Genomic DNA, 22,950 nt, shown 5'->3' with positions numbered 1-22,950 from the left:
ACAGAGGAAACATTTGCTCTATCTCCTCCAGAGATAAATATGAGTACTCAGGTTACTAAACACTTACAGCTTAATTATTCAGGAAAGATTCTGCAATTACAGTGTATACATATAGTGACCCAGCAGTTACCAAAAAACAGTACAGAAATATACTTCTGATTCCAATTTCCAAACTAAGGGACAATCTACAAGTGCCCTGTGGCAACAAGGTATTGGAGTATTTCTCTACAGATGTCCAGGCTAGAAGGAGATCAATACTGCAAATTAACACCACTATTTACATACAATATGTAATAATAAGATGGTACTAGAAACAAGGGAAACAAGGTAAATAGTTCTCCTGAAACACATTGGGCAGTTCATACATCAGAAATAATGTTATAAGTGATATGATTAATGAACTGATCTTTGAAGATCATCTCTATAGGCTTACTCAATGAGGATGCAGCAAAAACTGCAGATGTTCTCCCATCCATGCCTATATGCAAGTTGACAAAAAACAAAACAAAACAAAAAAGTTATCCATTTACCACCCTCCTCCTATAAATAAATAAGATCCAAAAAGGGAGGCACCCTGGAATCAAGGCATGTTTTCAAAACTCTTGCTACAGACTTTTTTTTTTCTAATTGATTGAATGTGCAAAATCCCTCCCAAACTAGTCTCACAGTCCTGTGAAAAGAAGAAGAACAAAAGATTCATCCTAGAGAGAAATAAATCACAAAACTGGGACCGTAACCATGACAGTAAGGTGAAAACTTAGTGGAATCCTTGGGCGTCTGGTTCACACTGAAAGCAAGACAGCAACAAATGAACCCCGCAGTTGCTCCAGCCCCTTGGAACAGACACTTGTCTGTCGGATTGCCTGTCCCCAAAGCAGTGGCAGTCCTGGAAACAGAGGAGACTATACTTAAGTCAAAATTAAGGCTAAGTTTCTTTTCTACTAAAAGGAAAAAGGGGAGACACAGAGACACTGTAACTGCAAATCTATATGGTACAGTCACGTTTTCAATCTCTCAAAGTGTTGCAAGTCCAATGTTAAACTATTTAGCATAAATCCAGTACAAAAATTTAAACCTTTTCTAGAATAATGAAAATCAATCGTTGCCCTTAAAAGCCAAATCACCCTCACAAGTTGCAATGACCTTTTCAAGTTCACTTTAAACAATGACTATCCAACTCCTGAGCACAAATAGCTGCTGACTTAGCGGTGCCTCACACCAACCAGCAAACAGTCAGCTCCCCTCTAAGCACAAGCCTTGCCTTGCTGCTGGGAGTCAGCCAAGAGCTCAGAGTCCCAGCCTGCCACACAGAGTGAAAAAGAAAGCGTTTATACTACGAATTAGCATAAAGTTTATTACTACTGTTATTAAAGGATTATAGAAACATGTTCTACTATAAACATTCCGTTCTACCACATTCTGTTGTGCCAAAATATGCATTTCTTCTTCTTAAAAGAAAAAAAAGAGTGGAGGAAAATTAGTTCCCTCAATCTTACTTCTAGAAGGCTAAAAACTCCAACTTCTAAGTAAAAAGGCCTAGCACAAAACTACAGACATGGCATGTCATCTGCAAAATACCTTTGAAATACAGATACCTACATCTGTTAGCAAACCTTCCACAAGGAATTAAAGACAGAAAATAACCTAAATTTACTAACAAGAGAACTTATAAAGAATGTGAATGAAATTCAAAACTATTAAAACTTTGTATGACTCACTCGGTCTTTCTTGCATCTAGTCTTGACAGCAGCCTGACAGAAAGGAGGGAGAGTAGGGAAGGGAAAAACAGTAAATCTGTAACAGTGATTGAGTAATATGTAACTGGCTGAATAAACAGGAAAAGAAAACAAAGAGCAGCTTGAACTGAAAGGGGGAGCTTAACCTTTGATACACTAATAAATTAGCAAATGCTTAAAACTCAAGTAAACCTCCTCTAGAAACAAACCCTCAAATCTTTTTCTCAAGAACTTCTATAAGCGCATGCTCATACCCATATTTTTCTCCCATGGCCACCAAGGAAAATTCAATTCAGGGCTCTCACACAAGCAAACCCTAACTCTGCTCTTCTGACTATTATTTGCCAGTCATGAAAGCAGCTATAACACCAGTGCCTTTTCAAAGCAGCAGATGAAACACCTAGCTCCACTTGTGGCTTTCGCCACCACCGCGCTGAACATCAAGGCAGCTAAGAAGCACCAGCTTATCTTAGCTCTTCTTCTGCCGCTTCTCTCTCCTGTTTAAAAGCCTGTTTTAGAAGTAACACTGGAGGCAGGCTCTGGGTGGATTTGGAGGTTGGGAAAGGCATGGAAAAGAAAGGCCAAGTTCCTCAGTATCACAGCAACCAGAGGAGAAAGGAGAGCAGAGACCCTCCCTTTCCCTCACGCACACCTATGCCTTGAGCAAGGGTGTGTGGCTGGAGGCGCAGGTGGGCGCCACATGTAACCGCCACGGGAATCGGGGAGCTCTGCAGCAACAACAGGTGAAAGACCAGTTTTACTCTCTCTAGAAGGAGGGGTGCAGCACCCCAGTTGCCCAGCTGAAGAGTCAGATATTGGAAGGATAAAGAGCCAAGTACAGCAATATCATCTAGTTCCTATTTTTTAGGAGAGTGTTTGGCAAAGAAAGGGCTCTTGCACAACACTCTGTGAGCCGGCCCCCATCCTCCTGCTCTGTACTGCTTCCAGTTGTTACGGCTCTTAGCTACAGACAGTCTGGTTAAACTTCAAAACTTTTTTGTACATATGCATGACCAGGAAACAGCGGGGTTGATAAACTGAGGAGGAAACATGGTGACAGGAATGGGAAGGGACGGGGAAGCAAAGGAATACTTTTACTATGAGCAAAAATATTTACAATATTACAATACAATATTTACATAGAAATTATACATGTCAAGTGACATAAGAAGAACTGACAGCAGAGGAGAAAACAGACAAGTGCTATACAAACAGCCATGCAGAAAACAAGAAAGCCTAATTCATTATCAGAAAGAAAATGAAGGAAAAAAGTTAAATTTGGGCAACATACTGTACCAATGCTGGCTAGTTTCTACTCTAGCATCTTAGCAGCTTCATTTTTCACCTTAGCTAGTATTCGCAAACCTGGAAGGTTTTTCCCCAAGTCTGACCAACACAGTATTTACAAGCAGAACCACCAAGCATCCGGGGCTAACATCCTCTGCAAAACAAAGAATGAAGACTTTGAGTTCCAACCTTCCACAGCTTTTGCCCTAATGCTCAAGCCTCTTCCCTGAATCCTCCTCAGGAAGCAAAGTGGGAAACCCTCCTACCTTGGGGAACAAGGTAGCATTCGCCATCCCGTGAAGCACCAGTGGTGCCCAGCCTGTCTCTGATCTCTGGTTGCTGTGGGGAAAAGGAGCACTGGTGGCCGCACAAGTCGTGGCTGAGGCGGCCTGGTGGCTCTCACACCCTGGCGTGGGGCCGCAGAGCCTCCCTCCCTGCTGCCCTGCTCAAGTCCCAGGCGCTCACTGGCTGTGGCACCCAGACTGAACCTGTCTGGCACTTGGGAGAATGACAGGCAACAGATGAATGACAAGCAGTCAGAAAAGCCTTACAGGTCCCGTGAATTACACTTGCTTCTTTAAACTTTGATCTCACCTGAGCTTCTAGGCTACAATCTGTAACTTGAACAACAACAAGCAGTGGACCAACCTCTATACCTACGAAACTCGACACTGAAATTACAGCAGTCCACCTCTACAGACAAATTTAGAGGTCGGTATCACACGCTTTGTGGCTCAAAGAGCTTGACTGAATTATTTGTTTTCTTTGAAAATAAGACTAGAGACTAGTTCTCTTTCCTTTTATGGGCCTATGTTTAAGTTCTAGCAACTTAGGTACTGTCCCACCACTGAATTCTGCCTTCCCTAAAAGAAGAAAAATTTAAGTGCAACTGAAGAATCTGCCACTATAGCTCCTCACAATGGGAATTGTGAGAATTTCAATCCAAATAAGCAAGGAAACACTGAGTAATTACCAAGACATCTATCTTCAGTCCTTCAAAATATTTGTCATTTTACATCAACCAATGTTTCCAGAATTCCCATTTACCTCAGTCAGAACAGTTTTGTGGGTGAACGTGAGTAAATACTAAATGAATTGACTATTAGCATGATATTCCCACTGTAACATATGCATTACTTGGAAGCCATTCTGTTGATCATCTAAACAAGGAATGGGAGAATAGAAACTGCTAAAATTGATTAAACAATTTTTCAGCTTACCTCCAAGACAAGACAGGTTTCTCTTCTCCATTAAAATCAAGTGAATTTCTTTTGATGGCATGTACAGGTAGAGGGGACGGAGTAAGCGTATGCATGGCACGCTCACTGCTGCTCCTTCCCTTCACGGGTGACGACATTAAGCCTGCCTATTTATAATCCCACCACCTGACCAAACAACCTACACAGTACATCCACAGATTTGTATAGTCACTAATCCTGACATATCTACTTCAGCCTACCTAATTCAAAAGAGACTATTAAGGAGCTTTGTTATGTCTTCTGTGGCTTTACACCATAAAAAGAACACAGTCCTGTTTCCCCTGCCTCTCTAATTTTGCAAAACAACTTTAATGAGATGTTTTAGAACTGGGACTCTTCCTTCCTCCATGCTTTTCAGCCTCCCCCATTACTTTGTCTGTAAAATATCCCACTAAGCAGTTCCAGTAAAGAAATTTTAGCAATCAGTTGGACACTGATTCAAGGCAGCAAAGGCAAATACACACTTGCATCGATTCAATTTGAACATCAGTACTACCTACACAATTATTGATGCTTCAAATCTCAATTAAACATTTTCAGAAACAAAAGCATTTCCACTATCTGGAGGAAAAAAAAAAAAAAAAAGACAACTTTACAGTGTTTTAAGTAGAGTAGCTTATAGAAACTTGAGTCCATTGCCAAGAAAAAGTTCCTCAAGCATGAGCTGCAAATGACTGGATGAAAAAAGGAAACCACTTCTCAGCTCTGTTACCTTTCCCTAGTGCTAAACCTAACTTACACAGCCATGTGAGGAGCGCTTTCATGCAGGTCTGCCCAGGCACTGGCAGGAACTGCAATTTGCAAGCGCTTTGGGACAAGCACGACCAGCAAGCGCAGCCCTCTGGGAGGCCCCCATCGTTCGGAGATGCTGCTCCCTCAATCCGTATTGGCCACGTGGCTCCTGCCCCATCTAAGCCAGAGGATAACACCCTGGGCGAGTGTGTGTGCGCAGAGTGCCCAGCAGTGCTGACAGCTCCTTACCTAACCTGCTGCCTGCAAAATCCCATCACAGGCATCCATCACCATAGGCCAGGCAAAACAGATTAAGTCCATTTCATCTAATACACTTAAGGTTAGCTGAAACTGTTTCCCAGCGTCCGTTGGATCCCTGTTTGGCTCTGTTCCCAACCAAGAACAACCTGCACCCAAACTCAAGAGTTAACAGTGCTCAGCCTGAACAAAAACTCCTTGAAATATCTATTGCTTGACAGGCTTGGGATGCTGCTAGGCAGATCCAGCCAGACCTGCAGCCTGACACCACCAGTCATGCAAATGTCAACTCAAAGAGCATATCGGTGTAGTCTTCAGCATGCCACGATATTCCCTATGGCCCGTGTCATGAATTCCACTTGGAAGCATCCTGGTCTAAAAGTTGTACCTAGGAATATTCAATTACTATTAAAATAAAATGTACAACTTTCTTTTTAGTCCTAACTGGCATCCTGTGGCAGTAAGTAGCATTTCTTTCCTTAAAGCTTTTGCATATAAAGCAGGAAAACTATCACTATTGAAAAACATGTTTTTTTCACTCAGGAGTAGCCAACACAATTTAAGACTAATGACCAGGGCAGTAGAAGACCAGCATCTCTTATCTATAGTGCTAAGTCAGAACACTTGGTATAGAAAGCCTGCATACCTATATCCTCATTTATACTGCTAATACAGTTGTGCTTTGGGTTTTCTCAGTGCATGTGCTAGTCAATCTTAAAAAAAAACAAGTGTCAGATACTTCAGATAATCTGAAAAGAAAGAAAAAGGGCTTCCATTTCTGAAAGCATGCATTTGGCTATTCCAATACACCTTAAAGAGGTTATTTTTTCTCCCACCAGTATCACTCAGCACAGGCTTGCTACACAAAACTTCTGAGATGACAAACATTAGTTTGAAATATGAAAATACGACTAAGATTTTTTTCAGAAGCTCCCGGAACACTTGTAAAGGACAAAAATATTAAGACTTTCAAAAGACCCAGATTAAAAAGAATAGACCATATACAGGACATTAAAATAAAATCTAAAGGGAAGAATTACAATAGTTTTGTTTGAATTTTTTAGAATTAGAATTTTGAAATGCTTCTCATTCCCAAAAGATGTTCTTCTCAAACTACTCCTCTTGGCACCTCTGTATTACCGGGATTTCCCTAAAAATGAAACATCAACTGAATAGCAGAAGCAAAGGAAATGTATCTGAAAGATTCATAAACATGTAATTTATTTTCTTTCTTTTAAAAGAAATATACACAAGAAATAATTTAGCTTTGCTAAACACAACATTTTTCTGAAGAGGTCGTATTTGTATAAATCACATTTCTAATACAGAAGTTTCATGCTTTTTAACCTGCAGAACTGTTTCGAGACCAAAAGGATATGAAGACTTGCATATCCTAATGAGAATAATAAACAAGAGCTTCCCAATATTCATTTTTATAACTCTAATTTTCAGATTCACTTCACTATGATAAGTAAAAACGGTGAACAGAAGTTGAACATTAAGTATTTCTGTACTGGGAGAAAAGACAAGTGAATAACCATCTTCCTCAGGTGCCTAACAGGCTGCCAGAACTCAATTGCTCTAGATTAGTCATGTGCACATGGAAAGGTTGATCAAAATTATTTTATCTTCTCCATCCTCCCCCCATCCCCAATAGAGGGGTACATGTGCCCATTCGGAAGCTCTTTGAAGCTTGTTACAATTAGAAAAATGTTTGTACAATCTATTGTTACAATGAGAAAAATGTTTGTTTAAAATATCAGGTATTTCCTCTAACCTTGAAATAGTTATGATTTTTTAAAAATAATAATCCATGAGAAACTGAAGTCTGAAAGGAGGAAGAATAGCAGGAAATCTGGATTGCTAGGGTAAGAATAGACATTCTTCCAGAATAAATTCCTGTTTTATTAAATAATTTATTTCTTAAGTTGCTTTGTACCTATTGAAATGTCTGTGATGGATCAACATAGTCGAGTCTCCAGGGAAAGACACTTTTGTTCCATCCAAAAAAAAAAAAAAGAGAAGAGGGATTAGACAGAGGCTTCCAAATGGCTTGGAAGTAGACCAATAACTTGTTTTTCTTAGTCACACATCAACAAGGAAAGTTGATTGTAAATTGTACCATCAACATTAAGGGGGGTTTAATTATTTTTCCATTATGTAACATTCGGTTTAAGGATTTTACACAGCATCAATGTATTAGACACGGCTGCTACTGTTCTCCTTTCAGTCACTTGGCAGAGGGAGAAGCAATGACTTGCAGACCTGTGGCACATTTAAGGAGACACGAGCAGAGTCCAAAGGTCAGTGTAACCCAGAATTATCAAGAACACCTAAAAATGGATGCCTAGGGAAGGAATCAGGAGATACTTTTGATACTTTCCAGGATCCAGCATTTGCTAAGGGGCCAGGGTGCTTTTTAGGGCTTAAAAAAAAAAAATCCATTATATGGCCTGTCTTCCCTTGAACCTTCAAACTTTTACCATGTGCATCACCTAACACTGTTTCACAGCACTAGTTGAAAAGACACTTCCACTTATTCTGAGCTTGCTACAATTGATTAGCTGATCTCTTTAGCGGAAAGGACTCATGGGTTGCTGTTTCCCTTCCTTCACACTGCTCACAACTGTTTAAAACCCCTGTATCATATATGCAAGACTTCACCATCAATCCTCCCCTAATTGCCATAGACAACTCAGTGTCGCCACCAAACTGCCACCTCACTGTTCACCCTCTTTTCTCAATTATTAGTCAAGCTAAAAGAAAATTTTTTAAATCTTTACTTTTTTCATAGGACCACCACCACCACCACCTCACTTCAGGTGCTTTATACCTAGGAACTCCTGACAAATTTAGGTTCTGCAGTATTTCTTGGTAGCTGCATGGTAATACAGTACAACTACCTTCCTCTTGGGTCAAAGAGGACAACAAATCAAGGGACTTGTGAAAGTTTGTAAGGATTGAGTTCTATAAAGGAATACAGCAAAAAAGTGAGGAAAGAAGTGATATAAAAAGAGCACACAAGGACTGAAGTAAAAGGAATAGCCACTCCTGGGCTGGCAGTTGCCCAGAAGTCACCCATTTCCAAACGTCAATTATTCTTCCTCTCTAAACACTGAGGTTACATAATATAAATTGTAACGTAAAAATCTTTTATGGGGCAAATGACATAGTGCTAAGACAGTAGTACTGCCATGACGCTACTGGCTGCTAGAAATACAATACAAGAATAATAGATAGCAAGGGTTGCAAATTGGGAGATCATTTTTCCTAGTATTTTTCAATTCAGTCAAACTTATGCAGTATAATATGGTTAGGCAACAGATGGTATATTATGTTTTTCTTGCTTTGACACAATTTAAAAGCAAGCTACAGATGGCTATAACGAAATCCTCATTAAAACACTTATATTCTCACAGTTTAGTACAGCAATAATGAAACTTTCAGGTCTGGAATTTCCTGTTGGTTAATTAGTGGTTAGGTTAACAGCAGGGGGAAGTGCACAACCCCCAAATTTACTTATTGTTTAAACCTGTAATTATTATATTCAGATTTCTGGGAAAGCTCTCAAGACAGATTTAATGTCACAGCACAGCTACCTTTATAACCCTCTCTCTGTTTGCAAAACATCTGTATTTTTTATTTAGGAGAATGTGTAGGCAGGAAAGTCATGAACAGGCCTCACTTAGCTGCCTCTGGGAAGCTCTAACAGGACTTGTGTTAGAGATACCAGTTTACACATAAAGAGCTCTTCAAAATTCACTTTGCAGAATAGCTAGGTTGGCTCAATGGCTATTGGTCCGTTGTTATAGTGTTACCCTAAGATCACTAATTAACACTTAAATAATTCCTCACTTCTTTTAAGCCCACTTTATAATTCTCCACAAAAATTCTGAATATGGCCTAGGCCTGGTAGCATATAGATACTTCATTAGATCTAGGATCTAGGAAGAGAAAGAAGAGGGAAAAATGAAAGACTAAAAAAGAAACACATCACAAATCTTTTACTTGATTTATTTCTGTAAATAAAGCTGTCACTTTAATACAGACAGGCACAATAGTCGCCACAGTTTAAACACTATGGTTAGAAATAGTAATTCAGGATGTTGGTATGAAGAGCTAGGAGCCCTCTGGGGTTTCGTGCTCCACATACTTACGACTAGCTCGCACCTTGCTGCCTTCAGCGCTGCGTTACCTGCGCTCGAGATGCCAGCCAAGCGAGCAGCCAGCCCCGGGGCTTCCTCCCACGCGCAGCGCACGGCCCACGGCCCGCGCCGGGGCTCTGGCGCAAGCCGAGGGCCCAACGTATTGCTGAGTGTTAAAGCAAAAAGTCATCCAAAACCTATGCTGAAAAAATACAGCAGGCTCTTGTGCAAACAGTAGCATTTTGAGTTACTACCCAAAAAGCAAAGGAATTGAGGGAACCAAGTTTAATTGTACGTATTCTTTGCTGGAAGATCTAAGGCAAACTGAGATCCATAACAAAGGTAAAGACAACCTGAAGACTGCAAATCCTGCTTAGCTGAACACACAGTGTTAATATAAACAGGCTGTTTATCTTCTGTAAAAATACTGTTAAACTAGCATAGGTTCAAAAAATTACTACTACCAAGTAATACTCATGCTAGAAAGGAACGTAACATATAAAAAAAAATATTTGTCATTACATTACAAATTACACAGTTGAAAAGAGGCGATAGCAGACTATTTAAAAGTCAAAATGCAAAAAAATATTTTTTTAAACCTCCAAATTCATGTACAACAGGGACTGCAAGAAAAGCAAACTTGCATTTTCTAACAAAATACTTTGATATATAAAGCTCAACACATGACCACCTACTTTCTCAGGGGATGGAGGTGTCATTTCCCCCCTTCCCCTCCATTTCTCTACAACTTCTAGACATTGAGAAGACTTTAGACATTATTACTTTCCTTAAACCACTGTGAGATACTCGAGTGTCTAAATTAATCAAAAAATGACAGGCAAACTAAAGCTCCCAGAGTGGTTTTATTTTTAGAAAATCCCATGCTTTAACTCAGAAACTTTTAGATCCAGATCTACAAGCCTTTCTAAGTCAGACCCAGTTCTTGACAGAACATCCTGTACTTGGCCCAGTCTTTTGTGGCACTGTTTCTATAAGGAATTTAGATGCTGCTTTAATAAGAAATCTAAGAAATCTAACAAGTTTCTTGTTCAGAAAGTTCCCATGTGGCATAATGCTGTTTTAAAAACCTTGGGTCAAGTTGAATAACACACCCTCAAAAAAAAAAAAAAAAAAAAAAAAAAAAAAAAAGAAAGGTTAAAAATAACTGCAATGTATCAATACTAAACACTCTGTGAAACGAGAACTGCTCTCATTTATTTCATCTAGCACTAGCTCACTTTAAAAAGTAACGTCTTCAGCAGAGTGCCTCTTGTGTTCTCCTCATCTGTTCAGTTTCTGCACTTCTCAGTCTCTTCAAAGTGAAGTAAATACTAGATAATGCAAAAAATACAGTTAAATGAACTGGAATCAATACTAAAATTTATAATGGAAGGCCCTTCCCTTTTGAACATTGATGTCAAGTGATTCAGCTAAGGGATTGTATCAGAGTGACTTGCAGTGATTTTCAGAAGCATTTCCATTCCAAAGGGATAAAAAGCTGACTGGAGAGCAACACCCTGAGGCTCCAAAAGCAGTATCTGGGCAGGGACATCACTGCCACCCCAGGACAGCAACAAGGAAGTAAGAAGAAAAATACTTCAAAGAAGGGCAAGTCCTTCAGTCATGTTCAAGCTGTATTTCATAGGTCATAGTATTAGGAAGTTCTCACATACTTGCATGCAAAATACAAAACCAAAAGTTACCCCATGTTACATGCCTTTCATGGTTCCCATGTTTTGCTGGAACGCCCACTTGAATGTGGAAACCTTCCTTGGTCAACTTCAACAGCAGCTCATAGGCTTCTTGAAACTGCTACTAGATGAACCAGCTATTCTAGAAACCACATCGTATGCAGGGGTGTAGAGCTCATCCTACAGCCACACCACTTTCACAGCCTGTCTTGTCTGTGCAATGGTAAGAAGCAGGGACTTCATGAAATTTTTAAAAGCTCTTCTCAGAGCAAAACATCAGCTCAATATTCTACCTACTCAGACATAATTAAAAAAAAAGAAAAGAAAAAGAAAAGAACAGGTGATATGTGTTCAAACACTTCTGTGTGGAATACAAATACCAACACAGTCCAGATTGATGAAGCCGAGTTGTGCTAGATCAAAAGAAAGCAGAAAAGAAACAAGAAGCCAGGACGTGTTTCCTCAGCCAAGAAGAGGGCACTACGGTAAATTCACAATTTGTCCTTGGGTGTCCTCTCTTGATATGCTATCAGAAACCATTACATTATAATTGACCAATACACCATCAATGAAATATTTGGTCTGTTTATCTGCTCTTATGTAACTATAATCCTGGACACATAACACATTGAGATTTTATGATTTGGTGTTTTACTATAGCCTTGTAAACTCTTCAAACCTCACACAGAAGAGTAAACAGTTAAAGGAGGTGGCTAGAGCCAAACATCCAACAGTCCAACACAGAATAAGTCACTATCTAAAAATATTTTACCTTTTTAACATTTTTCCCCTCTCATCACCAGTTTCTCATATCAAAAATTATCTCCTCCCAAAGACTCTTAAAGAAGTTTTACAGATGAGCTCACAGGACTTTAAATTTTATTTTAAAAGAACGATATAAATAAAAGTGTACCTGTTAGAAAGATATCGAATGGCATACGGCAGTCATGAATGCCACTTTCACAACAGTTTGCACAGATTTTCTTTGCTAATAAAGGGTGCCACTGACACTATTAGACTTCTATTCACAATGCTCAGGTCATTCCACAGCTTCAGTCACATTTTATACAAGTTTCAAAGGACCCTTATTTCTGAAAATAAAACTCATTTATTTTCTAATTTAATGGATTAAGTGATGTCTAGCCAAAACCTCTTCTACAGGGGACTCAAGCTAATACCTGTGATACACAAGAATATACATTTCAACATTATATTTTATGTTTTAAGAAAAATCAGAATTATGTACATTTGAGTCATGCAAATAACATCCATTGAATAAAACAAAGATCTAAAACTACACTGCAGTTGTTTCTCACACTGTAACAACCTGAAGACATTCACAACAGGGAGCTTAAATCACAGATTCCCTAGATCACACTTTCCCATTACTGCAGAAGCCTGAGAAGTGCTGGAAAGAATAACCAAGCTTCCCAAACAAATGCAAGGGACTAGCTGAAGAACTTGTCAGTTACTTTCCTTCATGCTCGTTTCTTGTAACTTTGATTATTAAAGTTAGAAATCCGGACTTTCTGAAAGTAGTTTTAAATACAAATATTATACTAAAAAGAGATCTGGAAAATAATTTATAGTCTTTTAGCTGTTACTTTATAAGCCTTTTGTACTGTTGAATTAGCAGAAAGTAACAAGAAAGTCGTCATTTTTCCTAGCTATACACTGCATTTATATTAGACGATCAGAAACCCAACAGCTTCCCATCAAAAATGGAAATCTTTCTGCCAACACTAGAAAAAGAAAAGTGATTTTTTAGTTCTTATTAATACTGTCTCACATACCAATCAACACAACACACACATAAGGGATTTCTACAGCTAACGTTAAGGTTATACAAAAACTCAGACCCACTTTCAAGTTCCTTGCCTGACAGTTTACAAGCAGGAAGGAAGAATTTAGGAGAAGTTAGCTTTCTTGAAAAAGCTAAGTAGAACTGCTGTAATTAGGGCTCGCATTCAAACATAAGAACACACTTATCAGAGAAAATATATAGCTATTAAATAGACAGCTTGAAACTTACCACACTCCCCTATTCATTTTTCTATTAAAGAAAAAAAAAATAAAGCCCAAAATGAAGACACTAAAGCGTGGAGGCGCTGGGATGACGCACGAGAGCTTTGCTAGCCCAGACTCGATTTGTACCCCTTAGTCACTCGTCAGCTCCACATCCTGCTCTTCGCACAGCACGAGCAGTTCTGCAGGAGACAGCGAGTGAGCAGAGCTGGGCAGTGGGATCAGGCCAACAACGAGGCAATAGAAGCATGGAAAGTTCCAAAGAAGTAAAGGGAAGAAAAATAAAGCTTTAAGAGATATTTAAGAGATATACATTGTGATAGCTTAATTAAAATTAATAACTACTTCTGCAGTTAAAAAACACACACACACACACACTAAAAGTACATTAAAAGTATTACAATAATAAGTCATATAATATTAAGGACAACAACAAACACAAAATTTGAAACATACAAAATTTGGAAAAACAACTCTCCTTTGACTAGAGTTGCTTGTCAGCTTTCATTATAGAGGTGAGAGATGGGAAAGTGATATTAAGAATTGAGATCTTCAGTGGAAGCGGATTCATTCCAAGACACTGTTATTACTGTCACCTAGAGAAGAGACACAAAATAGCCTGTCACGGAGCAGAAGGGTTGGATGAAAATACAGATAGGGAAAAACACTGCTTCTCAAGCAGAGATTTTGGTCAGACCAAGACGGTTATAAGAAAAGAGGTTCTGCTTTATAAGACACTTCAGACAAAGTGCTGGAAAGTTCCCCTCTTGCTTGCACATTGTGAAAAATCCTCAATCTTGCAGTTCTTTCTTTACCATATTCTTAAACCTGTAGGTACCTACACAGACTTGAGTGATGCTTTAAAATACTGCAAGGTAGAGCATAACATACTTCTCAAAACATAATGCTGCTTTTCAGAACAAAGTCAAGTCGTCCGACACCCTTCAAATAAAGTCAACAAAAACACAGATCAGTCCTGAATGCAAAATGACACCAACTACCTACCAAAGGAATCCAGTATCCACACCAGCAGTCTAACGAAAATAAAACATTCCCCAAACAGCTGACTACCTGGAAATAGATCCCATTCACTGACACAGTGCTGGAACAGATCAGGCCAGTTACCAGGATTTTTCCATTAACTTCTGTGAATTGGCACACTTTTGCTTTCCTGCTCCAGTGTGATGTTTCCTGCAACAACGAAACTGGCAATAATTATTTCGGTGATTTGACGAGGTGGATTAATGAACCAGTATTACTCAAGAATCCTCTTTCTGGTTCTTCCTTTAAGTATGTTTTGGAAGGTAGAAATAATACTGTTTTACAGAAGTTAGGCAAAGTAACGTGCAATATTATCCTGCTTAAATCAGGCCTGTAGCAAGGAATACAGGTATTTCAGGTGCTTACATATAAGCTTCCCTATAGATGGCAAGGCAGAACAGAAGGGAGAGAAAAGATGTGGCAGCAGCGGGGAGGCAGGAAGGGATCGTTTAAGAGAAGCAATTAAAAAAGAAGCCATAGGGTGGCACTAGAGGCAGGCTATGGTTAGGAACTGCTTGGTTTCTTCCTCCGCCCCAAGCAAATGAGAGCATATCTAATCCCCTGGCTAGAGCGGCAGAGCGGCTCCCGGGTGCCTCTCCACACACCGCTCTGCCCGGCAGCGAGCGGCCCGAAACCCCAGGCACATCCCAGAGAGGCGCTCGGCCGCAGAAGCAGCAGCGCAGCTCAGGGCGCCATTGGATGGCACCGGGAGCTGAAAGCGGAGGCAAAGCTCTCACACAGGTGCTCTAACGAGTGCCGTGTACTTTATTTTGGCCAGCTCAGTCCGAGTTAATTTTAACAAGATGTTCATGAAGTGAGGGCACTTCCAAAGCGCCAGAGCAGAGTGTTTTCTTCGGACCCGGTCTTTTTACCAAGACTGAAATGGCAACATTTCTAAATGGCTCTCGCTGAAACATTAGGCAGGATAGTTTGAGCTTCCAAGAAAGTAAACATTCAGGCTATGGAAAAGTAGTCTCATTCCTACACTTAAAGTTACCACACCATTTGAGAACTCTTTTCACACATAAAAGCAGCATATTCATTTCATCTGACCAAAGGCCATTGTAGGCCAACAATATTTTGGAGCTCTGCTTAGCGATCTATTTATAGCGCATTGTACGGAGAAGGGATTGCAGCCAAGGTGGCTTTTTTGCCTCCCACTTTCAAATCCCTGGCATTTAAGTTAAGAGCCAAAACAGTTGCAAGGAAAGCTAATCTTGTTAATTTAGTGAAGAAACTGATTTTCAAGAGATTTAAAAGGCATCCAGCATTGCAACAGTTATTTTCCACTTACCAAAACAAAAGTTTCCTTCAGGGTATAAACCTGACATTTCAGTGGATTCTATATTAACTGATAACATACCAACATGCATGAATATTTTAGACACCCAAAGTCATAGATCACCTTAAGTTTTTGAAAACATGCTCAGCTCAATTTTCCCTGCCAGTTTTTCTAGCAATGAACAGACATTAAACAATGAGTTGTATTTTAGCTCTGTTCCATCATCTTATGGACTAAGTCACCAATTCCCCTACTAATTGCCATTTTTCTTATCCCAGAGGGCAAGGCTTCTAAAAAATAGCAATTTCATTCCCTCAGACAGAAAATCAAGAGAGCACTGGCAATTGTTCCAGCTGCCAAGTAACTGTAATAGATTCTTTCTGCTTTAAGATGGCTGCTCATATTTCTTAAACTGCTTGAGCACGGAGACAACTTGGCTGTTAGGCAGCACAACATTCATATATATGAGCAAAGAAACACGTAGGCACATTATATGCGACTCAGCCAGAGGACGGCTCCTGTGGACCTCAGCAGAACCAAAACCAACATAATAAACCTGGATAAGGCCAGTGATTATGTAATATACATATCAATACTGTTGCATAATAGTATTGATTTCCAGAAGTATACATAGCTAGATTTGATTTAAGCATATTACCTACTTATTGACTCTCATAATAAAGCCATCTATATTTTAATAAGCAGTTAAGACATGTGCCTGATGAACAGATTAACGAATTAGTGACACAGTAATGTAATATGCTGATGCAAATAAGGAAAATGAGCTCCACTAGTTTTTAATAAAATAAACCATTAAAAATACATATACTAGATGCAATTTACAATGCTTTAAATAGGCTTTCTGTCCACCTCTGTTGCCACCTATATAATTACTGAGAGTAGGCTAAAAAAAAACTGTGTGACTTTGAGAAATAGGTATTTTGCTTACCAAGGCACAGGCTCTCACTCTTTAAAGCATTTCTTCTGAGAAAGCTCTCTTAATAAAACATAGGGAGAGAGTTTCTAGAATACCTATGGTTTGTGTTCTGTTTTCTTTTGCTTTTTATATTTTTGTATTTAAGGCAAGCATTCATAGTTAATTTCGCATGGGTTTGGAATAAAGCCTCAGGATATTACTAGGAGCCCTACGTGCTCCCAAGGGCTCAGCTGCTTCAGACCTGGGCGACGTGTGAGGTTTCCACGGCCAGCCATGAGAAGCCTCCACGGCACCTCATCCACAACGGGGCATAAAGGAACCCTGCAGTTCCAAGGAAGAAGTCACTAGAAAGCCAACTCTTCCTCTCCCCTTGAGTGGAAAAAATAAGTAAATCAAATACCAACATTTTAAGTCCCCCAAAATTAAACACCAAAACCAGGATACTGCTATTCCTATCCCTGTTGCAGAAACAAGGGACCAAATTCTATGTTTTTATATCTCAGGTTCCTAATGTTAGGGAACTTTTCATTTATCTGCATAAATAAATACATGTTAAGTGACCTGCCCGTTCAAATATTCTAAAACAAAAGTATTTGTTCAATAATGTAAAGAACAGAAATTAAATGGTTGCATTGTTTCAGTTGCTGCTACGCAAAACACTTCTTAGTGTTTTAGCCCCTAAAAAAGGACAGCAATATCGCACACAATTTTAGGGTCTTTCTTAAATGCGCAGTCAATATTAAGCACAAGTGTCGACCCACAGGAATAGAGCTGTAATAAAACAAATTTTATAAAAGCAAAACAAAACCCCATTTACCAGTATTGCTATTTGGAGACACATTCCAACATTCCCACACAGAGTTAACAACCAGAGGAGCATGTTCCCATGTGGCTGTGCACAACTGAAATATTGGACAACACACCAGTTACGGTCCCTATCGCTTGCATGTCCCCACAGATCATGGGAACGGGTTTTCTCTGGGTCATCTGGCTACAGCTGTGCAACTGTCCCACTTGTTTTAAGATCGGAAATATTTCCTTTAAAAGAACCAATGATTTGTGCAAGATCAAAAAATCCAGACAAGACAAAAACATCTGCATGACTAAGTGGCATGTTGAAAGCACATGCAAAGCTAATATTTCACTGAACAGCAATGAGTATCTTGAAGTAGAAATTATACTAAAACATAAATTTTGTTAAACTATTATTATCATCAGCTCATCCTCAGAAGAATGAGTTCAAGAAGTGTATTGCAGAAGCCCCCATCATGTTATAACAAGCTTGTCCCTATCTCTTATTGACATATGGCCAAAAGCTAAGCTAAATTACTGCTTTTTTTACAGGAGGAGGATCTTATTCTACCATCTACTGAAAAAGCAGATGAACAACACCTACATAGAATGCGCTCTAGGTGACCCTGCTTGTGCAAGGGAGTTGGACTCAATGATCCAAAGACCCCTTCCAACCTCAATCATTCCAGGATTCTGTGACTGCATAATGTACAAAGAATATATTTCTATTTCTGGATTTCTACTCTGGTCTGTTTTAAACTCTAGTTTATGTGAACACTTCTTTAACAATTTCAGTAGAACTGGGGAGTGAAGATGCATGAAAAATAGATGCAACCATATAATGGCAAATACCATAATATCCAAGTGGCATTGTACAGAAAATGGTGGGACAGTGCTGATTAATTTCATTAGGCAAAATGGGTCTGATATTGGCTCACACATACAAATATGGATCATTTCTGATCCAGGCTAAAGCTTTTATCACTTTAGATACGTACAGAGGACCAAACAAACTTGGACAAAGTGACGATAAATACCAAATTCACCCATCAAATTAGGGATTAAGGTTGGTAAAAACTGGGGAAACCAACTGTGCTATTCTGCACGTCCCCATTCTCCTCCTGTGTGAAGTTCACCAACCTTTCCCTGCCTGCTCTAATGACCAGTCACTGGCTCTACAAACACACGAGGCCCACTACTAATCATGGTACCAACTACAGGATGGTGCCTTCTCATTACTCACTATGTACCATCTGCCTGGCCAAAACATATTTTTAAAGACAAAATGCAAACTGGCAAGGCTAAGTAAGGGGTGCTTATAGAATGCTTAACACAGAGGCACTGTCCCTGCGTTTGTAGTCACAGAGTTTCTCAAGATCCCCATCATTTTTAACCTCATAATTCTATTTTCTGCATGTTTGCTGATACAGAAGAATAGGGAAAAACTAGGATATATCTGTCACAGTAACATTGCACGCAATGTCAAACACTTTTAGACTGTAAGTTTTAAGAATGATCCAGGAGCCTTTAAAGTATTCTGTACCTCTGGCTTTCTGAGGTCACAGAGGGTTAAAGAGGACGCCCAATGGCTTTCAAGGACACAGGATCTCAACAACAGCACGAGATGGTCTCTGCTCCTCATAAAATTGCAAGATGCAAATTTGACAGCTAGGCCTAGCTGTAATTTCTCTTTTTACCATTCTTCATTAAGACCAATAAATTACCAAGCAGTCTTCAGCCCAGTGACTGCTAACTGATGTGGCCAAGTAGCTGTTGAAGGAAAAAGTGTCTTCACCTTCTAATTAGAGAGGGAAACCTCCTCTTCCTCTCCAGGCTGTCCTCTCCAGTTCATACTCTTTTTACTTTCTAAGTATCAAAAAGGAGAAAGGAAATTGTCCCCACATGCTTGTAGTGGGCAAAACTCCAGCAACCTGTTGTATAACATGGATTAGAAGTCCCACCCTTCTCATGTGCAGGGCAGGAAGTGCACAGGAATGCAAACTAACTGTGCAAAACAAATTCTGCTCTTCTTGCACTTAAGAGAAGCTCCACACTATAGCAACAGCTCTCATCACAAATCCCTAAAGAAGAATAAGGATATTGAGCATACTGGTTTGTGTATTTGGAATTAAATATGCTTCACTTTCTTCAGGAAAAAAAGAAAAAAAAATGTTTTTTAAAAATTACATATTTAATGTCTTGCAGATTATTTCTACTGTTGGCAACAGACAGCAGTGACAACATATATTTGAAAATATATAGAACTTTTAGGATTAAGCCCTAGAAAACACAGGAAAATGCTTGAACTCAAAGCACTGTCTGTGAGTGCATGCATATGTGTATCCATATGTGTATAATCAATAGAACAAGTCAAATAAGTAAACACCAATTTAGTTAGTATTTAGAATGAAATCCTCTGATCTGCAAAACTTCTTACTTATATGCCATAAACACATACACATGGATTATTTTCCTCAGCATAATGAACCACAATTCCAAATACACAACAAGGCTAAGGTTGGTTGCTGCTATGTCCATTCCTGTAACCAGAAGACTCTCAGATTCATCAGAGGCCACAGCAGGAGAACCAGCTCAGGAGCTGCAGAACTAAAGAGCCCCATGTTCTTCCAACACATGAGTTGAACCTCTAAAAGAGGTTGTCCGTGGCCAAGACAAACCAGACCTTCCCCTGCTTTCTGGAAAAAAAAGAACACACAAGCTTAGCTGGACAAGCTGCACGAGTCACAGGCCCTGCTAAACCAGCCTGTTGCAGCAGGTAGTTCTTCCTAAAAAAATCTGAATATTTTTATAGTCAAATTCCAAACTCGGACTTCTCTTTCTGGAAGTTCAAGGGATGTAAATCACCTGTTCATATCAGAGCACACTACCAAGCCAAAATATTTAAAGTGACATTAAGTAATACATTAAGCACAATACAAATAACTCTTTCAGTTCTTTGAGGAGCCAGTTTTAGTGCACTTCAGTCTTCTTTATTTGCAACACAATTATAATAATAGAGTAAAAAGAGACAAATAGCCATGCTGATGTTATTTTACTAGATTTGCTATATGACAAAGATGTTATTTATTGGCTGTACCTCCTCTACAATGTAATATTACAATAAAATATCTAAAATATGTAAGGTGCACCTCTCATGTCTCTCTGATATCCATTATATTTCTACTACCACATGTTTCTGCAGTGAGAATTTGCACTACAAAAATCACAGACTATTAAAGTCAAAGCACTCTCTAAAACTAGACAGTCCGCAAAAGCCAACAATCAAAAAAAAAAAAACAAAAAACAAAAAAATCTGACTCATTTAATGCTAGAATCTAAATAATATTGATTGAAGCATTCTTTTCAGAAAATATGTTGTTCGGAAAATATGTTGACAATAAGATACTGGCTGCCATGGTCAAACTAGCAAGTACAAGCAAAATAAAATAAGGTTATGAATATGCAGTCAGGACAGAAATGAGAGAAACATCAATTCAGACAAAATTAAGAAAGCTCCCACTACAGTTTCATTTAGAAGTCTGAAGAATGACTTGGGCATCAAGGAACTAAAATGCAAAACCACTTTTAACCTACCAGTGAATAAGACCTCTTGCTGGACACTTCACAATACACATTTTTTCCACATCTTTTCCAAACAAAACAGGATGTGGCACCACAAATGCACTTTAGCATCAATATATGAGTGCAAGATCAAGCGTGATTCATAATCACAAGTGGACTCCAAGACGTTCAAACACCCTTCACTAGGTTTAGCATATTCCAGAGAAACTTTCGCAAGTCCTTCCAATCTTCAGTACTGAAGAAATGCTGCCCATAGCCTGTGGACTTCCTATTTTGGAAGGCTTTCAAAACCTGAATGAATAAGGTCATGACTACATTATTCTGTGAAGCTCTTCCTCTGAAGCTCAGGTTACACTAGGTGACCTCCCAAGGTATCCCCCATGCAAACCCTTTAGTTATTCTATGACCCTGCCCTCACACATGCCCATACCAACGGACTCTAACACTGCCTCTGCAGTCCCCAAATGTGCCACCCTCTCATTAAGGTTTTTGCGATACTTAAAGGAGAAAAGAACTGATCTCGAGAATTCTATGATTCTATAAGAAGAACTGGCATTTTGTGCCAGGAAGTGCTGGTTCTCTTCAGATCCCAGTAAAAAAGGCAGAGACACTGTTAAGAGAAAAGCTATAGAACAGCAGCTGAATTTTTGAATTCTGAGCAAGACTAATCCAGATTAATTTAGCTCACGGACTTCAACACTTTTATTTGCACATTCCTACCAAGGTTTTTCAGTTAGCAAGGCACACACCTGCTTTGGAGCAACCAGGGCAGCTGGAACAGGCTTGGTGCCTAGCTGCTCTGTACAAACAACGCAAACGGGCGAGGGTCGGAGGCTGGTGGGGAACTCATGATTATGTCCTTATGGCACAGGATGAGAAAGGCTCAGCCCAGGCTAGAGTACCTTCCACAAAATCAATTTTTTTTTCTGATGTCAAGGCCAACAAATCAACAACAGGAACCAGGGGTACCACTCACCAGAGCAGTTTAAAGTCCTCCATAAAGCACCAGAGAACCTAGAAAAAACAGGTTTGTTACGACTGCTTTTTACTTACCTTTTATTTAACTTTACTACTAGTACTAAGGATCTTTGCAAGTGAAAATAGAAGCCCAATTAGCAAGAATTCATCAGCTCCTAGCAGTTAATTCCTGCTTGATAGAATTCCCAGGATATCAGTTATTAGGCTGCTAATTATGAGGTCAGAGAGGAGCTCCTGCAAGCAACAGGCAGGAGGCACTAAACAAACAGAAGACCGGATCTTTAATGCAAGTGCATTTCCTGGCGGAGAGGAATAAATCAGCGCAGATAATGTAGTACAGGAGCAGAAAATCACACGCTCTAAAACAATCTGTTTGAAAGATTCTCACCGAAGCACAAATAACTCTTCAAAACTGGTTCCCTGCTAATGAATTCATACTTGAAAAATAATGCTTGAAAATTAAATAATAATAATAATAAAGTACTAATTAAAAATAGTAAGAATGATCAATTTCATGTACAATACAACCAACACAGAGAGTGAAATCTGAGAGAGCATATAACTAAGCTAACAACTCCAGAATACGTTTCCATTTACTGAAAATCTTATGAAAAATAATCCTGGTAGTGTAATTAAGAGACCTGAGTACTGAACCAAGTCAAGCAATCCTCAGTGTTCTCCAAACCTGCAGTTGAAAGGCGACATCAGGAGAATTGCATAGCACGACACTTGATAACCAGGCCTCCAGCCTGGTAAGATGCTACATATTTAACATAAATAATGGAAAGCACTTCAAGATACATTTCCTGAGCATGCCTCGCCTCTGCTAATTTTGACTTAGCAATTTTATAGTGTGTACAAATACTGTGATAAAGCAAGTGTGATTTAGAAAATAATTCAAGAATCAGAAACTTTGTTTAACCTAATACATTGCAGTCTTGGTTGACCGCATTCAAGTTGTCTTAAATTGATAGAACAAGGTTTCCCTTTTTTACTGTAACACTGCAACACTTCTGTTAAAATTCTTAGTTGGCATATGTAAAGAGAAACTATTAACAAGCTCAGTGCAACCAGTCATCTCGACTATGAAGCTTTAGATGAGTAACAGCCCAGAACAAAGCATTTAATTCTTTAAAGAAACCAATACTTCAAATGTGCTACTCTCCAAATGATGGGACTACCATATCTCTCAGAACCTTATATTA

General features: G+C 39.2%; 1 protein-coding gene across 1 annotated transcript in view; it reads right to left on the bottom strand.

The window, feature by feature from the left end:
* COBLL1 (cordon-bleu WH2 repeat protein like 1) overlaps positions 1–22,950 on the bottom strand; it is a 96,663-nt gene that overhangs the window by 41,370 nt on the left and 32,343 nt on the right. Inside the window, 3 exon segments of the mRNA XM_088540359.1 lie at positions 1,719–1,751; positions 3,290–3,521; positions 9,468–9,583. Of these exon segments, the coding sequence (XP_088396485.1) occupies positions 1,719–1,751; positions 3,290–3,521; positions 9,468–9,583 (381 nt within the window).

Source organism: Tinamus guttatus, unplaced genomic scaffold (genome assembly GCF_059628265.1).
Source record: "Tinamus guttatus ecotype Peru unplaced genomic scaffold, ASM5962826v1 Tinamus_guttatus_pri_ptg000060l, whole genome shotgun sequence".
NCBI lineage: Eukaryota > Metazoa > Chordata > Aves > Tinamiformes > Tinamidae > Tinamus > Tinamus guttatus.
The sequence above is the reverse complement of the archived record's forward strand: the minus strand, read 5'-3'. Positions and strand labels throughout refer to the sequence as shown.